The 24,544-nt window shown below is 45.6% G+C and overlaps 1 protein-coding gene across 1 annotated transcript in view; it reads left to right on the plus strand.

The window, feature by feature from the left end:
* The window catches only part of LOC147716857 (uncharacterized), a 159,707-nt gene that overhangs the window by 84,095 nt on the left and 51,068 nt on the right, over positions 1 to 24,544 (plus strand). Inside the window, exon 3 of the mRNA XM_086923768.1 lies at positions 1,811 to 1,891. Within this exon, the coding sequence (XP_086779894.1) occupies positions 1,811 to 1,891 (81 nt within the window). The remainder of the gene's footprint in view (positions 1 to 1,810; positions 1,892 to 24,544) is intronic.

Below are 24,544 nucleotides of genomic sequence, written 5' to 3' on the forward strand. Positions count from 1 at the left end.
GTTTCCTCATCGACGAAAGGCTCTCTATGAGACAGCAGGTAACAAAGGTCGCTGCAATCTGTTTCTCCACCTTAAGATGGTTGCAGAAGATCCTATGGATGCTACCTTGCTCCACTCGGAGAACTGTCGTCCAGGCTCTTGTGATCTCCCGCATTGACTATGGGAATGTGCTTTATCTTGGGGCCGATAAGGCCACAATAAATAAGCTTCAGGTGGTGCAAAACTCGTCAGCTCGTTTACTGTGTAATGTACCCCGGAGATCTTCCGCAGCCCAGGCTCTGCGTGACCTTCATTGGCGTAAGGTCCCGAACCGTGTGAAATTTAAAACCTTATGCCTTCTTTTTAAAATCCGGCAGGGTTCTGCTCCTAAATACCTGCAGAACCTGGTTCAAGTCTATAAGCCTGGTCGTACTTTAAGATTTTCCACTAGTGGCAATTTCCTGGTCCCCAGAATTAAACTGGCCAAAATGGGCGGCCGCTCGTTTTCTTATCTTGGTCCAAAGATGTGGAATGCTCTTTCATCGGCCCTGAAAGCCGAGACTGATCTCCTCCCTTCTCGAAAAAAACTGAAGACCCTTCTGTTTAATTGATCCCTCTTCACTGTTTGTTCTGGTTTGGGCCTTTTGCTGGTTTTCTTTCTTTTATCTATCCCTGGCGCCAGGAAACCCATTGAGGGTAGCTGCGCGCAATACAAGTTTAAATAAATAAATAAATAAAAATAAATAGTGTGCTAGATCTATTTCACCTACATTTCTCTCTCCTTTGATCTATCATGCTTTTTCTTATTTTAACCCTATGTGACTGTCAGTCATTTTTATTACCAACCAATGAATGCCGCTTACCAACAACAGGTTTTATGATGCAGACAGAGGGACACATTTAGAGGTTGAGGGATCACACTTTGTTTGTCAGGGTGGCAGAAGACATTGTGTGCCACTCTGATGGATTACTGTGTGCCAAATTTAAAGATCCCTTCTGATCTCTGTACTTTAACAGGGACCGCTGTCCATACTGCTGCTGTCAAGGTACAAACGTTTGTTGGATGGCCACTGTCTGTTTTGACAGCCATCCATCAAACGTTAACAAACATTATATGTTTTTTTTTGTCATGTTTTTGAAAAACTAAAATCTAATGACACCTCACACGAAGGGAGTTGTTTTCATTTAATGTGTGGACAATGGAGTCATTATTTGTATTTTTCTGTCTCTCACTAACCACTTTTACCTGGTGATGACAAACCAAAAATAAGTACATCACACCATCCACCCTAAATAGGAAGGGCAAATGAATCCCTTTTTCTGATGTCCACTACTCTGACAGGCCATTAGAGGAAGCTTTTTTTCCAATGGAGTGAAAAAAGGCTCCCTCAACAGAAAGCTGGTGGTCTGCCCATTTCTAAATGATTTATGCAGATATAGCGTTTGCAGACAGAACTCCGTCATGTTTGTGACAGAGTACCCTGTTTGCCAACTCTAAACAATTTGTCGAAATGTTATCTCTAGCGTAAGCTTCTCTCTTTTGCTTACGATTCTACCAGAGGCATATCTGCCAAGTGCCCACATCTCAAATGTACCACCTTTTTAGTCAGTGTTGACTGTTTGATTATTCAGCAGTGTGGTGCATACTTGTGTTTGTTGTTCAATACGCACAATGAGGAAAATAAAGGTAGCAGCTCAAGTAGGCAAAAACTACTATCTATATACCCAGGGCTGTCTCAATGGGTCACTGATTTACAGCAGGCTCCTCAACTCCTCTGCAAGTACCGTGAAACCATTCCTGATGTTTGTTTATGCTGTTCTTTCTTTTCAGATACCTCATCAGGATTTCTACAAATTTCAAAATCAGAGGAAGCAACGTGTGTAAGCATCAGTCCAGCGCAAAATAAACCAGGTGAACATTTGCAATTGGGAAGGTGGAAGATATTGTTTTATGTGTTGTGGTGTGTTAGTCAAACTATAAAAGCTGAGTGAAAGGGCTCTATCAAGTAGTATTGGAGCAAATGTGTAAAGTTCTGAGTAACACCAAGAGCCATTTTCTCGCATCTAGCCAATAGCTACTTAATGCCAGTAATGATGTTCTAAAAGTATACTACCTTGTGCTGTTAACTCGAGGCAGTAAACAGGAGTGCTTTAAGCCTTGATCCCTCTTGCAAGCTACATCCCAAGTTCAGTAGTTCATTAACAACAATAGACCTAGTGCTGAACAAGGATCTTCTAAGATGCTTGGGGGGAAGGAAGTAGAATAGCCCCGAGTACATTGAGGAAGGTTGGCTGGACTTCTTTAGATTTGAGGGAATGGTTATTTAGAGGAAGATGAGGATGGACGATATACTTCTCACCTTCTTCCTTACACGTTTGTTCTAGATCAGAGATAGTGAGACACAAGATATCCTATAAGCAACAGAAATGTGTGCATGTTTCCCACCTTGTGATTCTCAGTGTGTCAGAAACACCTCGAGCTGCACTTTCATTGTCCATTGAACATTGCACTCCTCTGTGAAATGCTAAGTAGTGGTGATTGATAAAACCACAGCAATTTATTATGTCTTTCAGATGAGATCACATTGACAAGACATGGGGAAATAAATGATGTACTGTCTTCACCTCATACTTTGTATGGTATATAATGCATTATCCATGGCAGTGGAGTGGAGTGGAATGGTGTGGCTCACTGGTTAGAGGCGGCAGACCCGCAAGCAGAGAACGGCCCAGGACCAGGGTTCGATAATTCTCGCTCTGTGCCTATTCTAACCAGGGAACACACTCAGCAACTCTGGGCATTAAGCTTGCCTCATCTCTCCCACGGCCCCCCACAGACGCCAGGGATGCCTGGTTTCACCTTGGAGATACCCAGAAAGGGACCATCTCACAGGGAAAGCCAGGACGGGTTCCCCAGCGGTCTTCAGCACCAGGATACTCCATGGAGTTGCAGTGCGCTTTACAAGTACACCCACATGGCAATTAATGTTCTGGATTTGAAAGGCCAAAATAGAAAATGTGAGTTTTTCTTATTTTCGATATTAGGTTTTACAAAGACACAAATACGTTAACGAGTGATGTGAGTGGAACATTCTTACAAAAACATAATCTCAAACTGTAATAGCCAGTTGGAAGGGTAGTTCTTCCTGTGCACAGAAAATAGTTTGATATCATTTTTGATTTTGAACCTGAGGCTAGACTGAAGGGTTAAAGTTAAGATGCCTGAACTGGTTAATATCAGTAGGGGTGAGGATATTATTGTGCAGTTGTCTCCTTGATGAAACACAGAGTTCATCCATCTTCAGGTTCAAAGACTTGACACAGTAACCAGACACCATATTCGACCTCTCATTTAATCATTCCCACCAACCTGGCTAGGCTTTACTGTGCAGGAGACTTGTGGCACGAGTCCCCAAACAAGTTGCATGCATGATGCCTGCATGTTTGTGAATGTTACTCACCTACAAATTGCTCACCTCTTTGGGGTAAGAAGGATTCACTCAATATGGTGCCCCTTTTTATCATGAAACACCCAGAGATGTTGAAGACCAGGGTAATTGACTTCGAGCCCAGTGCCCCATCCTTTAAGGGCCCATGTTTAGGCTGTGCATATTCTGTGTTTGAATGACTCTAGTACTGTTTTTTTCTGCCTCTACTACTGTTCATAATGCTTATTACCCAATGCTCTGTTTGTGAGAATTACTGTGAAATACAAAAAGCTTTCATGTGTAGTTAGTCCATCGGGCAACTGTTTTGCCCTTCTGCAGCTTGTAACACTATTAGAAACTAAGTTGTAAAGGAGGAGAGTCTTTCACAAGTCCGCAATTGTGTTTTTATTGGCAGCAAGTATTCCTTGTAGCACTTGATGGCAAAGAAAAGCAGTCCGAGTCTTATTCCGGGAGTTGGTGTGGGCTTGTAACTTCAGCTCTTTGGTACGCAGCAACAAACAAATTATTGTCCAGTGAGTGCTTTTGCTTTTAAAAAGGAAAAGTATGTGTTCGAGGCATATGAGCTGCAGATTCTACACTGTGCCTTAGATCGCCACCTGGTATTGGGCTTGGATGATTTCATGTTGTTGTCTTCTTGGAAGAAGTCTTTGTAGTCACGAGATAGGTGACTCCTCCCTTGGACGATAGATCGCCACCTGGTATTGGGCTTGGATGATTTCATGTTGTTGTCTTCTTGGAAGAAGTCTTTGTAGTCACGAGATAGGTGACTCCTCCCTTGGACGATAGTGCGCATGGGCATCGGCTACATCCTTAGATTGTTTTTTCCCGCCACTGGGTTCGGATGTAACTTTTCCACTCCGGTTCGAAATCTACCTTTAATAGTAGTTCAACGCGAAAAAACTTTACAAAACAACTTCCACATTTGTAATAACAATCCACATTTGTAATTCACATTTCTGATATCAACAAACATCGGCTCGACTTCATCAGCTCGATTCCGGTCATCGACGTGGGCCGTTGGGCCTATCCACGCCGTGAGGCCTACAACTCATGGAAAGGACGCCATTCAAAAGATGCCCCGAGTGTGGAGCAATGTTTCCACACAGTGACCATCACGAGGTCTGTAACCTGTGCTTATCGCCAGAACACGACGAGTCAAGCTGCACAGCCTGTGCATCCTTTCCATCTAGAAAGACTATTTGAGATCGGAGGGCCCGTCGACACGACATGCAGAGATCGGCTCCGGAACCAGTGGATATCTTCGACGAAGTTCCACTCAACCCAGAAGAAGATTCAGACGATCTCCAAGTCGTATCCGAGGCAGAGGACTCCGGTGACTCCATACTACCGGGTCAACGCATGAGTACTACTGCCCTTGCCCCATACACGGCACCTAAATCGAAGGCAAAGGTCAACACTATGCCTCCGGGGACCAGTCGCGACTGAAAGAATACTTCAAAAGCCCCGCCATCGAGCCCGGCTCCGGAGAAAATACTCAAGCCTTCCGGTAGCTCCATACCGAGCAAACCGAATGTGCCGATATCTTCAGCTCCCTCAGTACTGAAACCGAAAGAAGTCCCAGTTCAGAAACCGTCGACTTCGAAAGACAAAACCGCTCCAAAAACAATGAAGCCTGCTTCTGACGCTTCGAAGCCGATGAAACCAGCTTCCACTCCAAAGCCAATATCTTCAGTACCAAAACCTACAAGGCCTGATTCTGATGCTCTCAAGCCCACGAAACAGCCTTCGACTGAAAAGACAATACCTTTGGATCCCAAATCTACGCCAAAGGACCCTATCACAGCTCCTAAGGCTAAAGACAGGCAACAACCACGGCCGGAACCGAAAAAATCGGCGCCAGCAGTGGTTACGCAAGGAGAAGACATTTTCCAACCTGATCCTCTACAAAAGAAGATCTACATTGATCCAAAGACAGGTCATGTATCCACTACACCACACAGGAAGAGTAAATCAGACACAGCACCTAAACCTCCAGTGCCTGTCAAGATAAAGGACTCTGCCACATCTCCTATGCACCCTTCTTCTCCTATACGTCCTTCTCCTTCACCTCCTCTTCCTCCTTACATTTCACCTCAAATTTCTCCTCAAAATTCTCCTCCTCATTCTTCACCACATACACCTCAGAAGGATGATGAGTATAGAATGGGGGTAGGGGTGGACCCAGATAAGCCTTGTCCCTACCCAGGCGATGATCCAGACTGGGAAGCACCCAAACCCACAGAATATGGCAGATATTCCTGACCCACATACTTATCCATCCAAACCTTCTCCTCCAGAAGACAATATTGGGTTTGGACACGTACTTAATAGGGCTGCCATCTACCATGGGGTCACAATGCATTCAGATGAGCCAGAGGAAGATTTCTTATTAGATACTTTTGAACAATCTCAAAGGTCTGTTCAAATACTACCTATGATTAAGGGGGTCATTAAACATGTTCCAGAAGTATTTAAAGATCCTGTACGTACTAGGATACTAAACCCAAGAATAGAAAAAAGTACAGGCCTGCTCCTGGGGATCCTGACTACATTAAGGGACAGCTACCCTTAGATTCCCTAGTCGTGTCAAATGCTAGTAAAAGGACGAACTCACAAACCTCAGGCGAAGCGCCGCCCCCTGATAAAGAATCTAAAGTAATCGATGCTTCAGGCAAGAGAATAACTGCCCAAGCTCGCAATACATGGCTTATAGCTAACACACAAGCCGTCCTCTCAAGATACGACAGGGCTCACTATTAGAAACACTCTTACAACATCTACCTGACCAATATAAAGCACAGGCAGACGACCTTATACAAGAAGGCAAGCTAATTTCAAATGCCTCATTCAAATGTGCACTTGATGTAGCAGACACTGCAGCTAGAGCTATAAACACTAGTGTCCTACTTAGACGTCATGCGTGGCTACGCATTTCCGGATTTAAGCAGGAAGTGCAAACTACTATCTTAAATCAGCCATTCAACCAACAACAACTCTTTGGACCAGAGGTAAACACAGCACTTGAAAAAATGAAAAAGGACACCGATACAGCCAAATCTATGGGAGGTTTGCAATCCACCCAAGCTCGAGGCTCCTTTTGTGGCTCCTTTTATAGAGGAGGCTCCAAACAAGCTGGAGCAGACAATTCAGCTTCCTTTAAATCTAATACACAAACTTCCTCCAATAGAGGAAATTTTAGAGGAGTCTACAGAGGCAACAACAATAAGGGTAGAGGGCGAACAGATAACAAAAGTCGAACCTCCCCCACCACAAAACAGTGACTTTCTTCTGCTCCGACAACAGAATTCCACTCCTGTGGGGGGCAGACTAACACAGTTCCTACCTAGTCTGGAATCCCATCACAACAGACAAGTGGGTAAGACAAATTATTCAGTATGGCTACTGCCTGGAACTTACAGCTACCCTTCCACACATAACACCCAGACAGCGCCCAATGTCTGCTGAACATCTTACACTGCTCAAACAAGAAGTTCTATCACTACTTCAGAAAGACGCAATAGAAATTGGTCCCTTACAATATCAAGGGACATGGGTTTACTCGCTGTATTTCCTAATACCCAAAAAGGACGGGACACTAAGACCAATTCTTCATCTCAGGCCCCTCAATCAGTTTATACACTCAGATAATTTTCATATGATCACTTTACAAGAAGTGCTCCCATTGCTGCAACAAGGCGACTTCCTTACTACACTAGATCTGAAGGACACCTTGTTCCACATTACTATACATCCTTCTCACAGGAAGTATATAAGGTTTGTACTGGAAGGACAGCACTAACAGTTCTAAGTCCTTTCATTCGGGGTCACAACTGCACCAAGAGTGTTTACAAAGTGCCTCGCAGTAGTAGCAGCACATCTCAGAAGACAAATCATCCATGTCTTCCCATATCTAGACGATTGGCTCATAAAAGCCAAGTCATTACACCACTGGATTGCCGAGAGTGCTGTTTCCTTCGTGTCCTCTCCTCTCTGATTGCAGAGCAACGCCTCGCGGCCCCCGCTGCGCGGGAGCCGCTCGCAGGACAAAGACTTTGCTGCCAAACCTGTCCCTGGGCCTCTACAAGTGCATAGGAGCACCAACGCGACTTCAGCAAGTTTACATCTGGACCCTAAGGCTTGAGGCGGGACTGCGAGGACCAGCATGCAGCGCGGCGCTGATCGGCCGCAGCTGGTCCTCTTCCCGCCCCCTCCACCTGACCTTCCTAGATAATCGGTGGTAGTAACGCGCACGCGGGACGCGCGCGGGGCTAAGGCCGGGGCGAAGACCGGGCAAAGAGCGGGCCGTTTAAGGCCGTTCAAGGACGGCAGAGGACGGCCCAGTCCCTGAACCCCTGCATCTTCGCCCTGAACCCATCAGTAAGGTAGGCAGAACTGACTTCCAACCGCTCATCTTTTGAGGCCCCATTTGGCATCTGGCTCAGCACCACAAATGTCAACTATGCGTAATAGAACTAGAAGCTGCACCAAAAAAGCCATGGGGGTAGCACAAGTGACTGGCCCTATAGATCTTTTCATCTCACGGGCGAATGAGACCATTGATAAGAGTATTGTATTGCTGGAGAAAAGAGTCTCCCTGGACCTCATGAATGCTAAGTGCTCTTCCCTGGGCTCTCTCGCAAACGCAAATTCACCCTCCCAACAAGCCCTGAATAATTGCTCCCTACCCCTACCTTTGACTACCATTGGCACAGTCACAGTACCGAATGCTGTCGATTTGTCAGTCACTCGTTCTGACACGGATCCGTCCTTCGTTGATCTGGAGGCTACCCCAGATCTAGAAGCCTGTCAGACATCTGAAGAGACGGAGCCAAGCCTGGATGGGCAAACGGATAAATCGACACCTTCTGTGCCCATTGACTCTGGGGGAAAGGTTATTATTATTCCCACAAAGGTAGCGTCCAAGACCAAGCCTAAGGAAAAACCCAAAGCTAAAGCCAGGAATCATAACTTGGTATCACCTACTCCACACCTGGCGCCAGGTATTCCCTGTTGGGTTGAAAATATGGTTACAGATCTCAAACAGGACCTTGAGGCCACAATAGCAGCACAAATAAAGCCTCTAATCTCTAAACTTGACAGACTCATGTCGCTAATAAATTCGAAATGGCCCAATAAGATGAATGGGCCTGGGTCTGTCCAGCCACAAGGGATTAAAGAATCACTTCCTAACCCTTTACCTTGTGTCAAGCTCCCTAAAGATGCACCTAACAAAGCGAAAATACCCTCAGTCACCAAGGATCCACCCGCACTACACTTGTCCCATACAAGGAATAATTCCGCTCAACCCCCACTCCTATCTACCCCAAAGGCGGTGAGTGTTGCTTCGACCTTGCAACAACCAGCTGGTGGTAATAAATCTACCATCTCCCAAGCGAAAGAGTCTACAGGAAAACTTACTAACCCTGCAGTTTCTCACTCTACAAACAATCCCGAAGGCCCTAAGGCCCTAAGCCAAAGCAGGCACGTTATAAATCAATCAGCCTGCCACCAGAAGTCTCTCCTTTTGTGGTTGTGCTGACAGCCGTTCCCCCACTGAAGGAGGGAGTAAAAGAAACCTTTGTAGAGTTAAGAAACAAATGTGCTCAGTGGCTTCAATTACACAAACCCTTACCTAACAATGTGAGTGGGGAAATTCTTACTGTGCGTAGAGGGGACTGGGTGGGCAGGAGTAAGAAAACAATACCAGGGGATGTAATTACAGTCAACTTTAGGGATATAGGGGCAGCGAGTTTCATCTGTAACACACCAAACAGTGGTCCTGCCACCCAAATTAACCCACTCCCCCTGTCTTATTTCCTCCCCATGCAGCCAAGACCTAATCCCCATCGGCCTACTTTCCCAAACAACAGAGGGCCTGTATATCCCCCGCAACCCGCCACTAAACACTGGCAGCAGCCATCAAATTTCCCATCCTTATTCCCACATCATGCTAGCCTTCAGTGGCAACAACCCTTCCAGCTCCCACCACCCCTATATCAACCTCCTCAGCAGTGGCAGCAATCCTTCCAGCCTCCACTACCTGTTAATCACCAGTGGCAACAGCCATGGCAGGATTTGCCCCCTTCTTTTGACCCTTCATATTCACAATTTGCCCATCCAAATAGGTACTGTGTGTTAGACGAGGTAGATTGACTTAGTTCTATGGAAGGTCTAGACATAAATCCTGCTTCCATCAATAATGATATGGAGGATGTATTGCCAGCCACATCCTTCCTTATATGCCCAGCGGTGTCACCACCAACACCGCTTCCCCATACACCAACTAGGGATAGTGCAGACCCACCTAACTCTCAAATAATTGTCATCCCCGATGGTGATCTAACACCACATGGTGAGATAAAAATCCTTAGCTGGAATCTTGCGGGGATCTCTAGGAAATAAGGCCTCCCGGAGTGGAACTTCCTGGTTGACGCCCACAAAATTTGTGTATTCCAAGAGACCTGGACCACTAAGCCACTGCATCGTGTCGGGTTTGTCACATTTTTTACACGAGCTGTAAAACCCAAGGCAGGGAAGGGGCGGCCATCAGGGGGGCTCATCATCTGGGTAAGCATTTTGCTTAACTGTCGGATAACCATAAAGAAGGCAGGAAACCCAGATATCCTTGGTATCTCTTTATCGGGCCCACGTGGGGGAATATTTGTTGATCTCTACAATGTTTACGCTAGAGGATCTAAAAATGGGTGCATCTCACCAAAGGTAGCGGAGCTTGAGGCCCAACTAGGGGACCAGAGTGAACCTGGCCATACCATAATAGCAGGAGATTTCAACTGCACATATGAGCCACTTCCCCTAGAAGGAATACCTGATTTAGGAGAAGAGGATAGTAGGTGGAGTATTCCCACCCTCTCTATTCCACCCATCAAGCGCTGGACTCGTAGTGCAATACATCTAAATGCACTTACCTTAGAGTTCGGATTAAGAGCAGCAAATGGCCGTACACGTTCTGATCAGTTGGGTGCCCCTACTTTCAACAGAGTTGGTCACTCCACAAGGATTGACTATATTCTGCTGGACCGGGGACTCTGGAGTTTGGTTATCGATATGGTTGTTATTCCTACCATAGAGAGTGATCACAACTCACTTTCCCTAACCTTAACGAATTTTTGGTCCACTGGAGCGCCGTCAGCACCACCGAGCTGCCCACAGGAGATTATTGTCTCCTCTTGTGGAAGACGCCTTAAGTGGAACAAGATCTTGTGTAACACTGATAAATTATTCACTATAGATGAGGTGGTTAAAGGCACACAAGATGAAATTGGCTCCATAGACTTAACTAAGGCAGCAGACAAGGTTACTACTATCTTTGAAGTAGCCATAAAAACTATAGGGGACCTTTTTTGGACACAAGGGTCTACAGGGAAACCCAAACCCCTAACTAAACCCAAAGGCAGGCATGACTGGTACTCTGCATCATGCAGAAAGGCCAAGTCATGTTTAATTGAGGCAGTTAAAGGGAAGTCCCCCCTATCAATTCAAACAGCCAGAAGAGAACATAAAACGGCCTTGTGGCTAGCTAAAAGGGAGTGGGAAGATGCCTACTGGCTAACCCTTAAAGAAGCAAGCATGAAAAAAGACTCCAAATGTTTTTGGGACACTATAAGGGCACGTAACAGACCAGATAGTGATCTCATAACTTGTAACATTCCGAGTCAGGCGTGGGAGGATCACTTCTCCAAACTTTACTCCTGTCACAATGGACCTAATGGGAGAGGGTCTGTTATATCCTCTCCTTTTACTAACTATATGCTTTGCCCCAGCGACTCTGACTTTACACTTAAGGAAGTGGAATACGCAATAAGTTCTATTATTCCACAAAAAGCGGCCGGACCTGATGGTATTCCCGGGGATCTGCTAAAATCCGATAGTGCTAAATGGGGTAAATTGATTCACTCCCTCCTTGCTGCCATCTGTAGGGGTGCCCCCATTCCCTCATCATGAAGGGGGCGGAGGTGGTCCCCATTTATAAGAAAGGTTCGAGGGATGACCCATCTAACTATAGGCCGATCAGCTTGCTAGATATCAGCCAAAAAGTTGTCGGTAAAGTTCTCTTACTCAGAATTCTTAACTGGGTAGAAGAAAACAAAATCCTTACCGACTTCCAGGCTGGTTTCAGAGTAGGCACTGGAACGATTGAACAAGCATTTAGGCTCATGATGGTTTATTGGAAGGTTGTGGTGATAGGCAAGTGCAGTCTTTATCTCGCATTTATCGATTTAAAGACTGCCTTTGACCTTGTACCTAGGGACCTATTATGGAAAGTACTGGCTGACATGGGGTTGCCACACTATCTACTATCCCTACTAGTCAGACTACACCAGGACAGCTTTGCCCAAGTCAGGTGGGGCCCTGGAGGGGAGAAAACGGGCAGTATTCCGGTCGAGAGAGGGGTCCGCCAGGGATGTGTTCTGGCTCCCACCCTTTTTTCTCTCTACATCAATGGGGTGGTCGAGCATCTCCTCAAATATCCATCTGACGAGCCATCCCTCGCTGGTGAACGTATACCGACCCTCCTCTTCGCGGATGATACGCTTTTAATCTCCAAAACCCCAATGGGACTCCAGAGACTCTTGGACAATTTCCAATCATTTTGTACTGATCGAGGCCTGGTAATAAATACCAACAAAACGAAGTACCTTGTCCTCAATCCTCCGAAACAGCATGTGCGTTCCCCCACCCTAAACACTGAGCTCCTGGAAAGGGTGAAAGTTTTTGATTACCTCGGGATACGCCTTTCAGACAAAATGGACTGGACGCCACACCTAGACAAAATGCTGCTGAGCCACAAAAGGATCACAGGCGCCCTTTTGAGAGAGCAACGTTCCAGTTCAACAAGGCCTATAGGAACAGTCCTTGAGATCTACACAGCTAAAGGCGTCAGCTCTGCCCTCTATGGAGCGGAACTTTGGGGCTTTTCGTCTACCGACGCTCTGCAAAGATCTGAGAACAAATTTTGCAGAGGAATAATGTCACTTCCACAAGGCACCCCGATACTTTATTTATGGACCTTGGCTGTACCCAGATTGGCGAAATTGCGAAATTTCGCCCGTTATTATTATGGGCCCGTATTTGGCGGGTAGAAGAACTCAGTGGATATGCCAGAGGCCTTAAAGTAATTATGTCATCACCGAGCTGGTATAAAATCAAATGGCTAAAAGACATGAAAACTCTATTGATCAAGTTGGGCCTACTCGAATCATGGCTAAGTAGAACCTCACCCCCAAAGCAAACACTTAAAAAGCTCTATCGGGACTGGATTTGCTCTCAAAGACATTCTAGCACATCTCTTGGCAGGCTAACAGAGGACTTCCTGATGTTCAAAGACTGTCCCAGGCGGGAACTCTATCTGGATACAATCGGAAAACCCTTTGCTAGGGCCTTGTATTTCAGATTTAGAACGGGTACTTTACCACTGAACACCTTTACTAAAAGATGGAAATCCTGTATAGGCAAATCTGATCTATGTCCATCGTGCCTTGTCAAACCGGAGACACTAGCGCATTTTTTGTTTGTTTGTGACGAATATGTTAATCCAAGGAGGGTGTGGCTGAAAAACCTATGCCGACAGCTGGGAACTAGGAGTCATGATGTGGCAATTAGGATACTTATTTCGGACAGTTATGTACCCTATGCTTGTGCCCTAGCCAAATTTCTATCTTGGGCCTGGGCTATTCGAGCCAAAAAGCTAAAACAATCTGTTTAATTCTTTTTTAGAAAAATCTCTGGTAACTGGAAATGCTGTTTTAATTGTTTTCCTTTTTAAAACTAACTGGCTACGTATAACTGAGCAAATATTTTCTGAAACTATTGCTTGGACCAGAGATACAGAATTTCTCTTTTTAAAAGTATACTCAAATTGTAATTTTTTATATACATTGTTCTGCTTTCATGATAATGACTTTTTATCGAAATAAAGCTTTTTGACTTGACTTGACTTGACTTGACAAGTCATTCAATCAATGTGTCCAACATACATCTCAAACAATTCAAACATTACACGACTTGGGGTTCACAATCAACTACACCAAGTCGCGTCCTCAGCCCTCTCATGTACATCAGTACCTAGGGGCTACAATAAACACGTCTACAGCTCTAGCGTATCCCAGTCCAGCCAGAATACAGTGCATTCAAGCCTTAGTCACAAAATTTCAACAGCAACACTCTCTCCCAGCCTGAGTGATCATGCAACTAATAAGCCTCTTGCATTTTTATTGTACCGTATGCAAGTCTGCAAATGCGTCTTTAACAAGAATGTCTAGCACAACAGTGGAACCAGGCTCAAGGACAACTTACAGACCTGGTGTTGGTAGACAGCCGCACACATCGCTCTCTGCAGTGGTGGAACACCAAAAACTTGGCAAAAGAGCGGCCGTTCCTCGAACCTGTTCCACAAATAGTACTTACAACAGATGCATCGCTCACAGGATGGGGAGCCCATCTCCTACACCATACGACTCAGGGAAAATGGACCACTCAACAAAAAGTGCTCCACATCAATCACCTAGAGCTGCTAGCAATATTCTTAGCACTCAAGTCTTTCCAAGTACATGTACAGAACAAAGCGGTCTTGATCCGGACGGACAACATGACAGCCATGTACTATATACAAAAACAGGGGGGGGGGGGCACACTGTCTGCAACTGTCCCAGGTAGCTCAGAACATTTGGTGATGGGCCATTTCACAAAAGATATATCTACTAGCAGAACACCTTCCAGGAGTTCACAATCAGATGGCAGATCTGTTAAGTCGACAGACACAACAGATTCACAAATGGGAACTACATCCACGAGTTCTTCTACCATTCTTTCACAAGTGGGGTGATCCAGACATACATCTTTTCACCACACACAAACGCAAAATGCCCAACCTTCGCCGCCTGGTTCCCACACCCGCTGTCCAAGGCAATGCGATATGGATGAACTGGTCAGGCAGATTTGAGTACGCTTTTCCGCCACTACCACTAATACCACTAATAGTGTGCAAGCTACGACAATAGTCGCTCAAACTCATTTTAATAGCTCCCACATGGGCACGCCAACCGTGGTCCAACTGTGGAGAGGTGTGGCTCACTGGTTAGAGGCGGCAGACCCGAGTGCAGAGAACGGCCCGGGACCAGGGTTCGATTCCCGACGCGGCAGGGTCTTGGACCAGGATCAGCGGACTGATAATTCTCGCATCGGTGCCTACTCCGACCAGGGATCACACTCGGCAACTCTGGGCATTAGCTTGCCTCATCTCCACAACGGCCCCACACAAACGCCGGGGATGCCTGGTTTCACCTTGGAGACCCCCAGGAGGGACTATCTCACAGGGAAAGCCAGGACGGGTTCCCCAGCGGTCTATAGCGCTACGAGGCCTCCGGGTAGCAGTGCGCTTTACAAGACACAACAATTTACAATTTACAATTTAACTTTCCCTAGTTCCACACCAAAAACTACGTCTGACCCCATTCATGCTAACGCAGAACCATGGAGACATCAGACATCCAGACCCAAACCAACTGAATCTGGCAATATGGCTCCTGAAGTCTTAGAGTTTGGTTACCTTAACCTGCCACCAGACTGTATGAATATCATTAAAGAAGCCAGAAGACCTACTACTAGAGCTTGCTCTGCTGCTAAATGGAAACGATTTGCCATTTACTGTACTACTAATCAAATTGATCCTTTAGATGTTTCCATCCAAAATATTATCTGTTACCTTCTCCATTTACAGAGATGTAATCTAACATATTCATTTATGCGCTTACATCTTGCAGCCATTGCGGCATATCTACAAAACAGACAACCTCTTTCGTTGTTTAGAGAACCATCAACAAAAGCTTTTATGGAAGGATTAAAAATAATTATTCCTCCTAGGTTACCACCCTCTCCAGAGTGGAACCTAAACATTGTTCTTACCAGGCTCATGGGACCCCCCTTTGAATCTTTACACACATGTGAACTGCAATTTCTCACATGGAAAACAGCTATCCTCATTGCTATTACCTCTCTTAGAAGATTTAGTGATATTCAAGCTTTCACTATACAAGAACCATTCTTAAAATTACACTGTCACAAAGTGGTTCTAAGGACTAATCCTAAATTCCTTCCTAAAGTAATTACTCCTTTTCATCTAAACCAATCTGTAGAGTTACCAGTATGTTTTCATAACCCAGACTGTAGCAGAGAGATCTCTACACACACTAGATGTCAAAAGAGCTCTTCTCTATTACATCAATAGGACTAAATCCTTTCGCAAAACAAAGCAACTATTTGTAGCTTTCTCTCCACCACATAAAGGCTACCCCATTTCTAAATCAGGAATTGCAAGGTGGATTGTTAAATGGATACAAATATGCTATCACAAGGCAAAACGCACATTAACAGTTCCTCCTAGAGCGCACTCCACACCCAAACTAGGAGCCTCCATGGCTTTCTTAGGGAACATTCCCCTAGAAGACATCTGCAAGGCAGCAACATGGTCTACAACACACACCTTCACTAAACACTATTGTCTTGATGTGTAAGCTGCAGTAGGCCAAGCTGTCCTCAAAACTCTCTTTCAAACTACTGCAACGGTGTAATGGCTGGATTTCCTGTCTAGATGGGATCAGCCCCCAGGGGCCCCTGTGACCCAGCCAAAACGTACTCACCTTCCCTTCTTAGATCGTATTCACAATAAGTACCTATACAGATAAATATACAGATTGCACCTAAAAATGGGGAATGACAATATACATATATGGGGTTTTTTACAGTATCTTATTCACATCAGTTGGCCTCGCGGTCGCCCCGACCCAGACCGTTCTACCCTAGGGCAGATCTGACACACAATCCGGCGTGTCTACACACGGGCCTGCAGAACCCAATGCTCCCTTTTCCAAGCGTTCGCGATCCTGCGAAACATCCACGACAGTGTCCCCCCTGTCGCTCTCATTTAGTCTTATACCACAATCCGGTGGCTTTACACGGCGGTATCCCTCCCGCCGTTCTCATTAACGCCGCATATCAACGACGACCACATTCCTATGAAACGTTATTAGGATGATATCTCAGCAATCTACTTAGGATAGAACTAAAGTAATAACTTTGGATATGGATTCAGATTATATAATGTACTTTGTGCTCACGACATCAAAGGTCCACTCACTCCCTCCTTATTTAGTTACCACTTGTCTGATCGGGATTTCTCATCCGTTCGTCTAAATAATGCCTAACTAGAAGTGCCATTTACCAAGATTGAACATAAGCACCAGGTACACAATAATTCTATATGAATTAGGGTATTTATTAACAATAAACATAAGTCACATTACTATGCAGCATTACATTGGCAAAGGGGAAAAAAAAAGATAAAGGTTAGAGTGCACGCACTATAAGAGTCGGTCGGACTTCACCTGGTTAATGGGAAATCGGGACTCGGCAGTCATCTAGGCTCCTGTCTCGTCTCTGGGTCCTGGCTCGCCTTGCAGTCACCCTCAGCCGTCACAAGTGCACGTCTACACCGTTAGGCTCAAACTCGTCTGCTCTCCCTCAGGACCTCGGAACCTTGCTGTTAATTAGCTACCGTCTCTCTCTCTCTCTCTGCATTAGTGCGCTCCGCGCCACTTCTCGTTCAGTCTGTGTTCAGAGAGTCTCGGTCTTAAATCTTTCTCCGACTTCAAAGATGGCGACTTGTCCACCATGAAAGTGAATAATAGCAGAGATGCTAACGGCTAGATGCCGCCTACAGACTAACTGACTCAAAGACTAACACCTTCGCTAATATCAAAGCCCGTTCCTTCATGGAAATTCACGGCCAGTAACCTGCCGCCCACCAAATTCTTGTACCTCCCCGTACCAAGGACACTTTCCCAGCCGGCCGGCCTGAAGTTGTGTCTTCGGAGTGGAGAAAAATACATTCCTTTGATAAGGGTCAGCCTGAACCGGTTCTCTCCAAGCGGACAACAGCTTGAAACTAAAACATTACACTTCACCTAGAAAGCCTTCTCAAGCTACCAGGCAGAAAGCAAAATGGAGTCTGTCTCGCTTAAGGCCTACGGAGCCCATAATATGCATAGCTCCATGAGAAACAGATCGGCATGTTAGCAAATGAGTAAATCATGACTAATACTTATATATCTAACCCCTCACTTAAATTCATAAGCCTTACTCTAAGGGAAATGGCACGAAAATGCCCTTATATCTGTAAGACAGGGTCCCTGTCTATCGGCCTAATCCCTATGTTATGGGGGTGATAGGCTGGAGTCACTCTCCATCATTCTTCTTCTCCAGAGAGCTGGCAGAAAGGCAGCCATTACAAACGGATACAGGTGACCACCACTAGGGGAGACACTGCTGTACAATCAATGCAAAGTGTAGAATCTGCAGCTCCGATACAGGCTGGGGTGTGCACCTAAACGTCCTAAAAACGCATGGTCTGTGGGATACCATACAACAATCCCTTCACATCACCTACTTGGAACTTCAGGCAGTCCTCCCAGCACTGAAATTGTTCCTTCCTCATCTGTCCCACAAGGTTGTCCTAGTCTGGATGGACAATATGACAGCATGAACTAATCACCTGTAGAGGTCTCAAGGCGCTGGGTGCCATCAGGGAGATTAAGTGAGCTATTGCCCAGAGTCACATGATGCTGAACTGATCTTCCTCTCGCGCTGGGGATCGAAACATGAGCCCTGCGCTCCAGAGTCAGCCACCCTGACCGCTGCACCACACCTCTCCCTAAAAAACAGGAGGGGTCACTGTCATCTCTGCTGTCACACCTCGCTCAGACCACATGCAATTGGGCTCTTCACCATCACATTCATTTCTTGGCGGAATATCTTCCGGGGACCAACAACATTCTTGCCGACCTGTTCAGCAGAATGCACAAGCAAACCTACGAATTGGAAGTCCTCCACAAGTTCTCTTTCCATACTTTCAAAAGTAAGAATTCCCTCAGATAGACTTTTTCGCCACAGCAGAAAACGCAAAATGCCAAAACTTTGCCTCCAAGTTCCCACACCCACTATCGAAGGGCAATGCACTATGGATGAGTTGCTCAGGGATATTTGCCTACGCTTTTCCACTTCTCCCTCTCATTCCATTTCTGGTACAGAAACTCAGGGAAACATCACTGCTCATGATCCTAGTAGCACCCACCTGTGCATGTCAACCCTGGTTCACAACCCTACTTGATCTTTCAGTAGTCCAATACGAGAAGCTCTCTAACAAGCCGGCTCTTCTCACTCAGGAGCATAGACAAATCAGGCACCCAAACCCCTTGATCGTTAACCTTGAGATCTGGCACCTGAGATCTTAGAATTTGATTACTTGAACTTACCAACAGAATATATGGACATTCTTAAACAATCAAGCAGACCCACATCTAGAGCTTGTTATGCTGCAAAATGGAAACGTTTTGTTTACTGTTGGCAATCTAAACAAAAGATTCTCCTCAAAACCACCTCAGGACATTATTTGTTATTTGTTACATTTACAAAAATCCAATTTAGCATATACTTCCATTAGGTTGCAGCTTGCTTTCATAACTGTCTACCTCCAAAATAGACAGCATCTATACCTCTTCAGGATTCCAGTCCTTAAGGCATTCATGGAAGGACTCAAACAACATATTACACCTCGTGTACCTCCAGCACCCTCTTGAAACTTAAATATTGTACTTGCTAGACTCATGGGTCCTCCTTGAAAGCCTTTGCATTTAGGCTCTCTTCAATTTCTGTCAGGTAAAGTGGCATTTTTAGTTGCTATTACCTCACTCAGGCATGTTGGTGAGCTTCTGGTGTTGACCTTAGAAGAAGCTTTCTTTCAAATAAATAAAGACAAACTGGTTCTTCGTACTAGTCCTAAGGTAGTCTCCCAGTTTCACCTCAATCAATTTATTGAGCTTCCTGTTTCTTTTTCCTAACCCTGAATCTGTTGCCGAAAGAGCTCTTAATACTCTGGATGTAAGAAGAGTGCACATGTTCTACGTAGATGTGAGAAGTTGGCCTGATATGTGATGTCCACTATTCTAGTGGGCACCCTGTATCAGTCCAAACAACCCTTATGGTGATTGTTATAGACCAGCTATCCTAGTGGTAGCATGGACAAAGCAGTCTTAGGCTAAACTCAAGAGGGCATGTGAAGCCAGCTGTTTTACCATATGTAACCCCTTCAATACCAAATGAAAGGACACCACACAGGTTATATATGAAATATATATGTATTTATTTCTAACACAACCCCTCTGAACTCTTTATGAGGTCAGAGGCAGAAGCACATAACAAGTTAATTAATTATCATACAATAAGTTGCACAATATACAGTAGAGCCCTAGGGGCACTTCAAACCATATACTAAAATAGTGGTATAAGAACCACGTCACGAACAAAGGATAGGCATAGGGCCTAGGGAATCGCTGGGGCTACGCTGTACTACCAAAGGATAGGAAGCAAGAGGCCCACGGGAGGCGTGTGCAGTGTCTTTACACACATGCGAGTTACCATAAAGTTAGAATGGGAACAAAAGAAATGGAAACTAGTTATTTTAGGACACTTCCGGATGGACTAGGAGAAAGCTACTGAAAACTAGGACACTAGGATAGTTAATACCCACAGGAGCACCGGAGTACTTGCGTTACCTCACCCACAGGAAACGGGTGCATAGGTGTCAAAGTGTGTCGGGGTTTGTCGCTGAATCCTATGGAACCTTTAAGAAAGATGCTGCAGGCGACCAGGAGAGAAGTGTCCGGGTGGATCCAAGGGCGGATCGAGGATGAAGAGTACCTGAAAGCAGAGGGGACAGAGTCTGGGTCACTAGCCAGTGACCAGCAAGGAACCAGGAAGGAACCAGGCGATGTCGCAAAGCAATCAGGTGATGTCGTGAAGCTTGTCTCTGCAGCCACGTGGACCAGGAGGTGTTGACGACAACCAGGAGCTGGGCACGGACTGTCCCACAAAGAATCTCGCTGTCGGCGGTGTCGGTTTCCGGATTGAAGTCAACAAGCCTTGGCAAAGGCAACCCACACAGGAAAATTCGCAGGCTTTCCAAGATGGCCGGTCCCACGTCTCTCGTTGCCTCCACGGGTCTCAGCTTTGCTGTGGCTGTGGATCGGGCTCAAGGAAGTCTGGCAGTCCGGGTCTTGTCCGGCTCTGTGCTCGGGCTCCGGCGGGAGCGTCGACAAAGCAAACCGTTGGTCGCTTGATGGTGCCTGCTTACACAGGGTGGTCACTCCTTGACCACAAGGGAGATTCGTCAGTCTTCTATGTTGAGTAGAATGTCGAAGGTTCAGAGTTTTGTTTCAAGTTTCAGTTCAGGATAAATCTAAAGTCTCTTGACTCAGCTCCTACCTATATACTAATCTGAGTGGCTGGATTACCTGCTAGGTCCCTCCTATGGGTGGGAACAGGGAAGGGGGTGGTTACACCCCTTTCCCTTTGCCCAGTTTCGCGCCAGAGCTGGGGCTGGAGTACCTAAGCAACTGGTTTGAACCGGACTATGCATGGGACACCTTGTGTGCCCCTGACAGTGTTTCATTTCATTCAGCCCTCCCTGCCCCAATACACTATGGCCTGTCTGGGGCGGTGCTAGCACCTCCCAAGACAGGAAACCTATTGTCCAAGCCTCCCTTGCTGGAAGGACTCCCAGCAGCAGGAGGTCAGACTTGTGTCTATGGCAGCAGCATCCATTTTGTGATGCTGAGGCGCTGGTTACCTTTAACCGGGTTTACTAGGAACAACATGTCTTCTCCCTCTAGAAGGGTGGAATGCTACCCCTGTCGTCAGAACTTGCAAGGGGGTAGTATTCCAAAGCGTATGACACCTTACACAACACGTTTTGATAAATCCAAACCAAAGGTAGCATTCAACCGCGAGGATGATAATGCACTTAAGAGTATATGGTATGGCTATATCATAGAACAGCTATAAGGACATGGTTCCGAAAGCTGCAGACAGGCTCAGCTCATGCTAGAGCCTCATCTCACATAAAACCAAGCACTCTGCCTCCAGGATTGTTAAGGCCTGCCATAGGAGTGACTTATAGGTATATATGTGTCTATATGTAAAGGTAGGTATAGGGATACTGCACCTAAGCAAGGGGTGATTACACAACCTTGCTCCAGCTGAGTGATCAGCCAGTTGTGTCAATGTGAGTGGCCAGCCAGGGGTGGCATAATACATGCTGCAGCCCCTGGTAGGCCTTGGATGCACCTATGCCCTGGGTACCTATAGTACACTGTACAGGGGCTCATAAGGTGATCCAATGTCCAATTGGTAATGTACCTAAAGTACATGGTATACATTTAGAGAGAGCACAGCTGAGCTGTGGGTCTGATTAGCAGGCAAACCAGTAACCAGTAAAGCAAAAAGCAAAAAGTGGGATGACCATCGGAAAGCAGACCCTACTGTCCTACAGTAGAGAGTAGATACAACTCAAACTTTCAGAAAAAAGGAACAACTCTTTGTAGCCTTTTCTCCAACTGATAAAGGCAACCCTATATCCAAATCTGGTATAGCTAGGTGGATTCAAACTTGTTACATTAAAGCAAAAATACTTTTAAACGTAACACCCAGAGTACACTACACTCGTCAAAAAGTAGCAACCATGGCCTTTTTAGGAAATATCCCAATAGCTGATATTTATAAAGCCGCTACATGGTCTTCCCAACACACATTTACTAAGTGCTACTGTGTGGATGTTTTAACACGCCAAAAAGCTATTGTAGGACACGCAGTGATAAATTCCCTTTTTCAAACTACTGCAACTCTTTCATGCTAGCAACCGCTTCTAAGGAAGGACTACTTTACAGTCTATGCAAAGCTTGTGTATCTATAGCCACAAATGCCATCAAATAGATTATGTTACTTTCCCTGTAAGCATCTGTTCATGGCTGGTAATGATGTAGATTTAAATGCCCCCCGCTTGTGGCTGTTGAAGGTATGTTTTTACTAATCTCTCTGATATATATTCACATGTTAGCACGGACAACTCTATTTTTACACGTTCCCTACACTCCTTTCTCACCCTCCTGCGAGAAAACAATCTGCCAAAGTAGTTAATGCCCATACGCAGGATCACTGAGAGGAGGAGTCACTCTACCTCATTACTCAAAAGATTTCTTCAAAGAAAAACAACTTGTACAAATGCAAATCCAACGCTAGAATGCTGGAGTATGGAGAGCATGTGAATCTACTGTACTACATGCCACAAACAGGGGCTTAAAGGGTAAGTAACATAATCCTTATTAAAGATAGCTATCTGTAGGACTTGCTAACCTCAGAAGGTTTATCTGGCTTCAGTAGCGTCACTATTGGTGCCTCACAAAGAGAGGGGGTAACTGTTTTTGATACGCTTTGCCATACATGGCCTGCCGTTGCGGCACAATGATATAAACCAATTCCTTGTAAAATTATCCTACCATGACAAAAAGTCCAGAGCTTTACCATTCGGAAGGGACCGCGTCACCTCCTTGATGTCCTCCACTGTGATAGACTGCATAAGACAGTCTTGTTGTCCCTGAGACAACTATGCCAATGCAACATCATCAAGGGAGCAAGCAGCCAACGAAGCAGTGATGTGAGTGCTATACACACTAGCATAAAAATTCCTAAAGACCGTGAGGATAAAAGGCATATTGTAAAGTTCATGTGCGTTCATACTCACTATTTTAACTATATGTTGCGCCCCTGCAGTGCTCTGACCTTTTCAGCCAGGCTATGGCCAGGCCCGCGCCTCTCACCATAGGCGCATGCCACATGCCGTTTAGATAGATTCCTGCACTGCCAGTACATGAAATTCTGTTAGCAGCGCTCAAATCTCTGCTAGGGTAGCCTGATTCCGCTGATGCACGTAATCCTGCTCTAGCAAATTCAGCTTGGTCTCAGTTTTGTTGTAGTTGAGTGCATATTGCTTTCAGTACACCTACCAAAAGTACTCGTTTAGAACTTGTTAATGGTGCGCGTGGCCAGCTCCTGTCTCCCCTCGTTGTCGGCTGAGCCGACAGCTATAGTGCTCTCAGCGAGAGAGCGCTATCGCGCGCTTTTCACAGCGAGCCCTAAAAAGGCTGATTCATAAAGCGTGCTTAGTCAGTGCCTCCAGAACTCTGTCAGCTTTAAATGTGAAGCCGTGTAGACTGTCAGGACTTGGGACGCCATCTTCCCTTATTGATTGTAAGGTCCTGCTGACCAAGCCTGCCATTATCTATTTCTCTTTGTTTTGCTTGTGATGGATATCTTCAAATGGTTTAGTTATTGTTTCCTGGATGGTTTTGTTGCTGGAATATGAATTTACCTTGAAAAAGCAAAAGACAAGAGGTGTTTCACAAAACCGGAACAGTTGGTTTAATTAAATTCTGCGGCTGGGAAACCGTTACAGAAATGGGTCTGATGATTACCTCAATATACATTCATTCTGAGTGCCATTATATACAGTCTTTGGAGCACCATAACACAATTTAGATCGTAGTTTAGAAAAAGGAATGCGAGCCTCGTTATGAAATTGTAAATCAGACCACCTGATAGTGAATGCAAGTGGGTAGACCTTGTGTGAACGCAATGAGGGTCAGTGGGTGATGTGCCCAGATGTCTGGCATGAGAAGCGCCGGATGACTGTGTATGCTGTGTATTATGATTGGCTGAGAGTTCCCAATGTTATGTGGCATCAACATGTATGGTATTTTAGGAACGTGCGCACCCCTCCATCCATATGTGCTTTATTGGGGCCAATCTCCTGTGACCATTGTGATGTTGCTGCCTATCTGTGGGACTAATCTGGGTTTTTCCTGTTGACATGTTTGTCTGGCTGGTTACATGCCACCCCACCTATGATCTGTCCATCAGTACCCTTCGGCCTAGTTCGCAGGGCCTGCCGAACCACTTATTTCACTGCAAATACAAAAAATATCACTCCAATCTTTGTTGAACTTGGTAAGAACGTTTTTCATCAGAAGTCCAAGTGACACTGCGTTCCATGTTTTCCTAAGATCTGGTGTCATGTTTTCACCACCATCCCAGACGCTTGGTGAGAGCACTCTTTGCACATATACCCGTCACTAAACCTTCCATTGAATGTTAAAAGCCTTGGGTTTGTGGCAATTCGTCAGTGTGGCGTTTAAGAAGTGAATATAGCACGT

This window comes from Lissotriton vulgaris, chromosome 5 (genome assembly GCF_964263255.1).
Source record: "Lissotriton vulgaris chromosome 5, aLisVul1.2, whole genome shotgun sequence".
NCBI lineage: Eukaryota > Metazoa > Chordata > Amphibia > Caudata > Salamandridae > Lissotriton > Lissotriton vulgaris.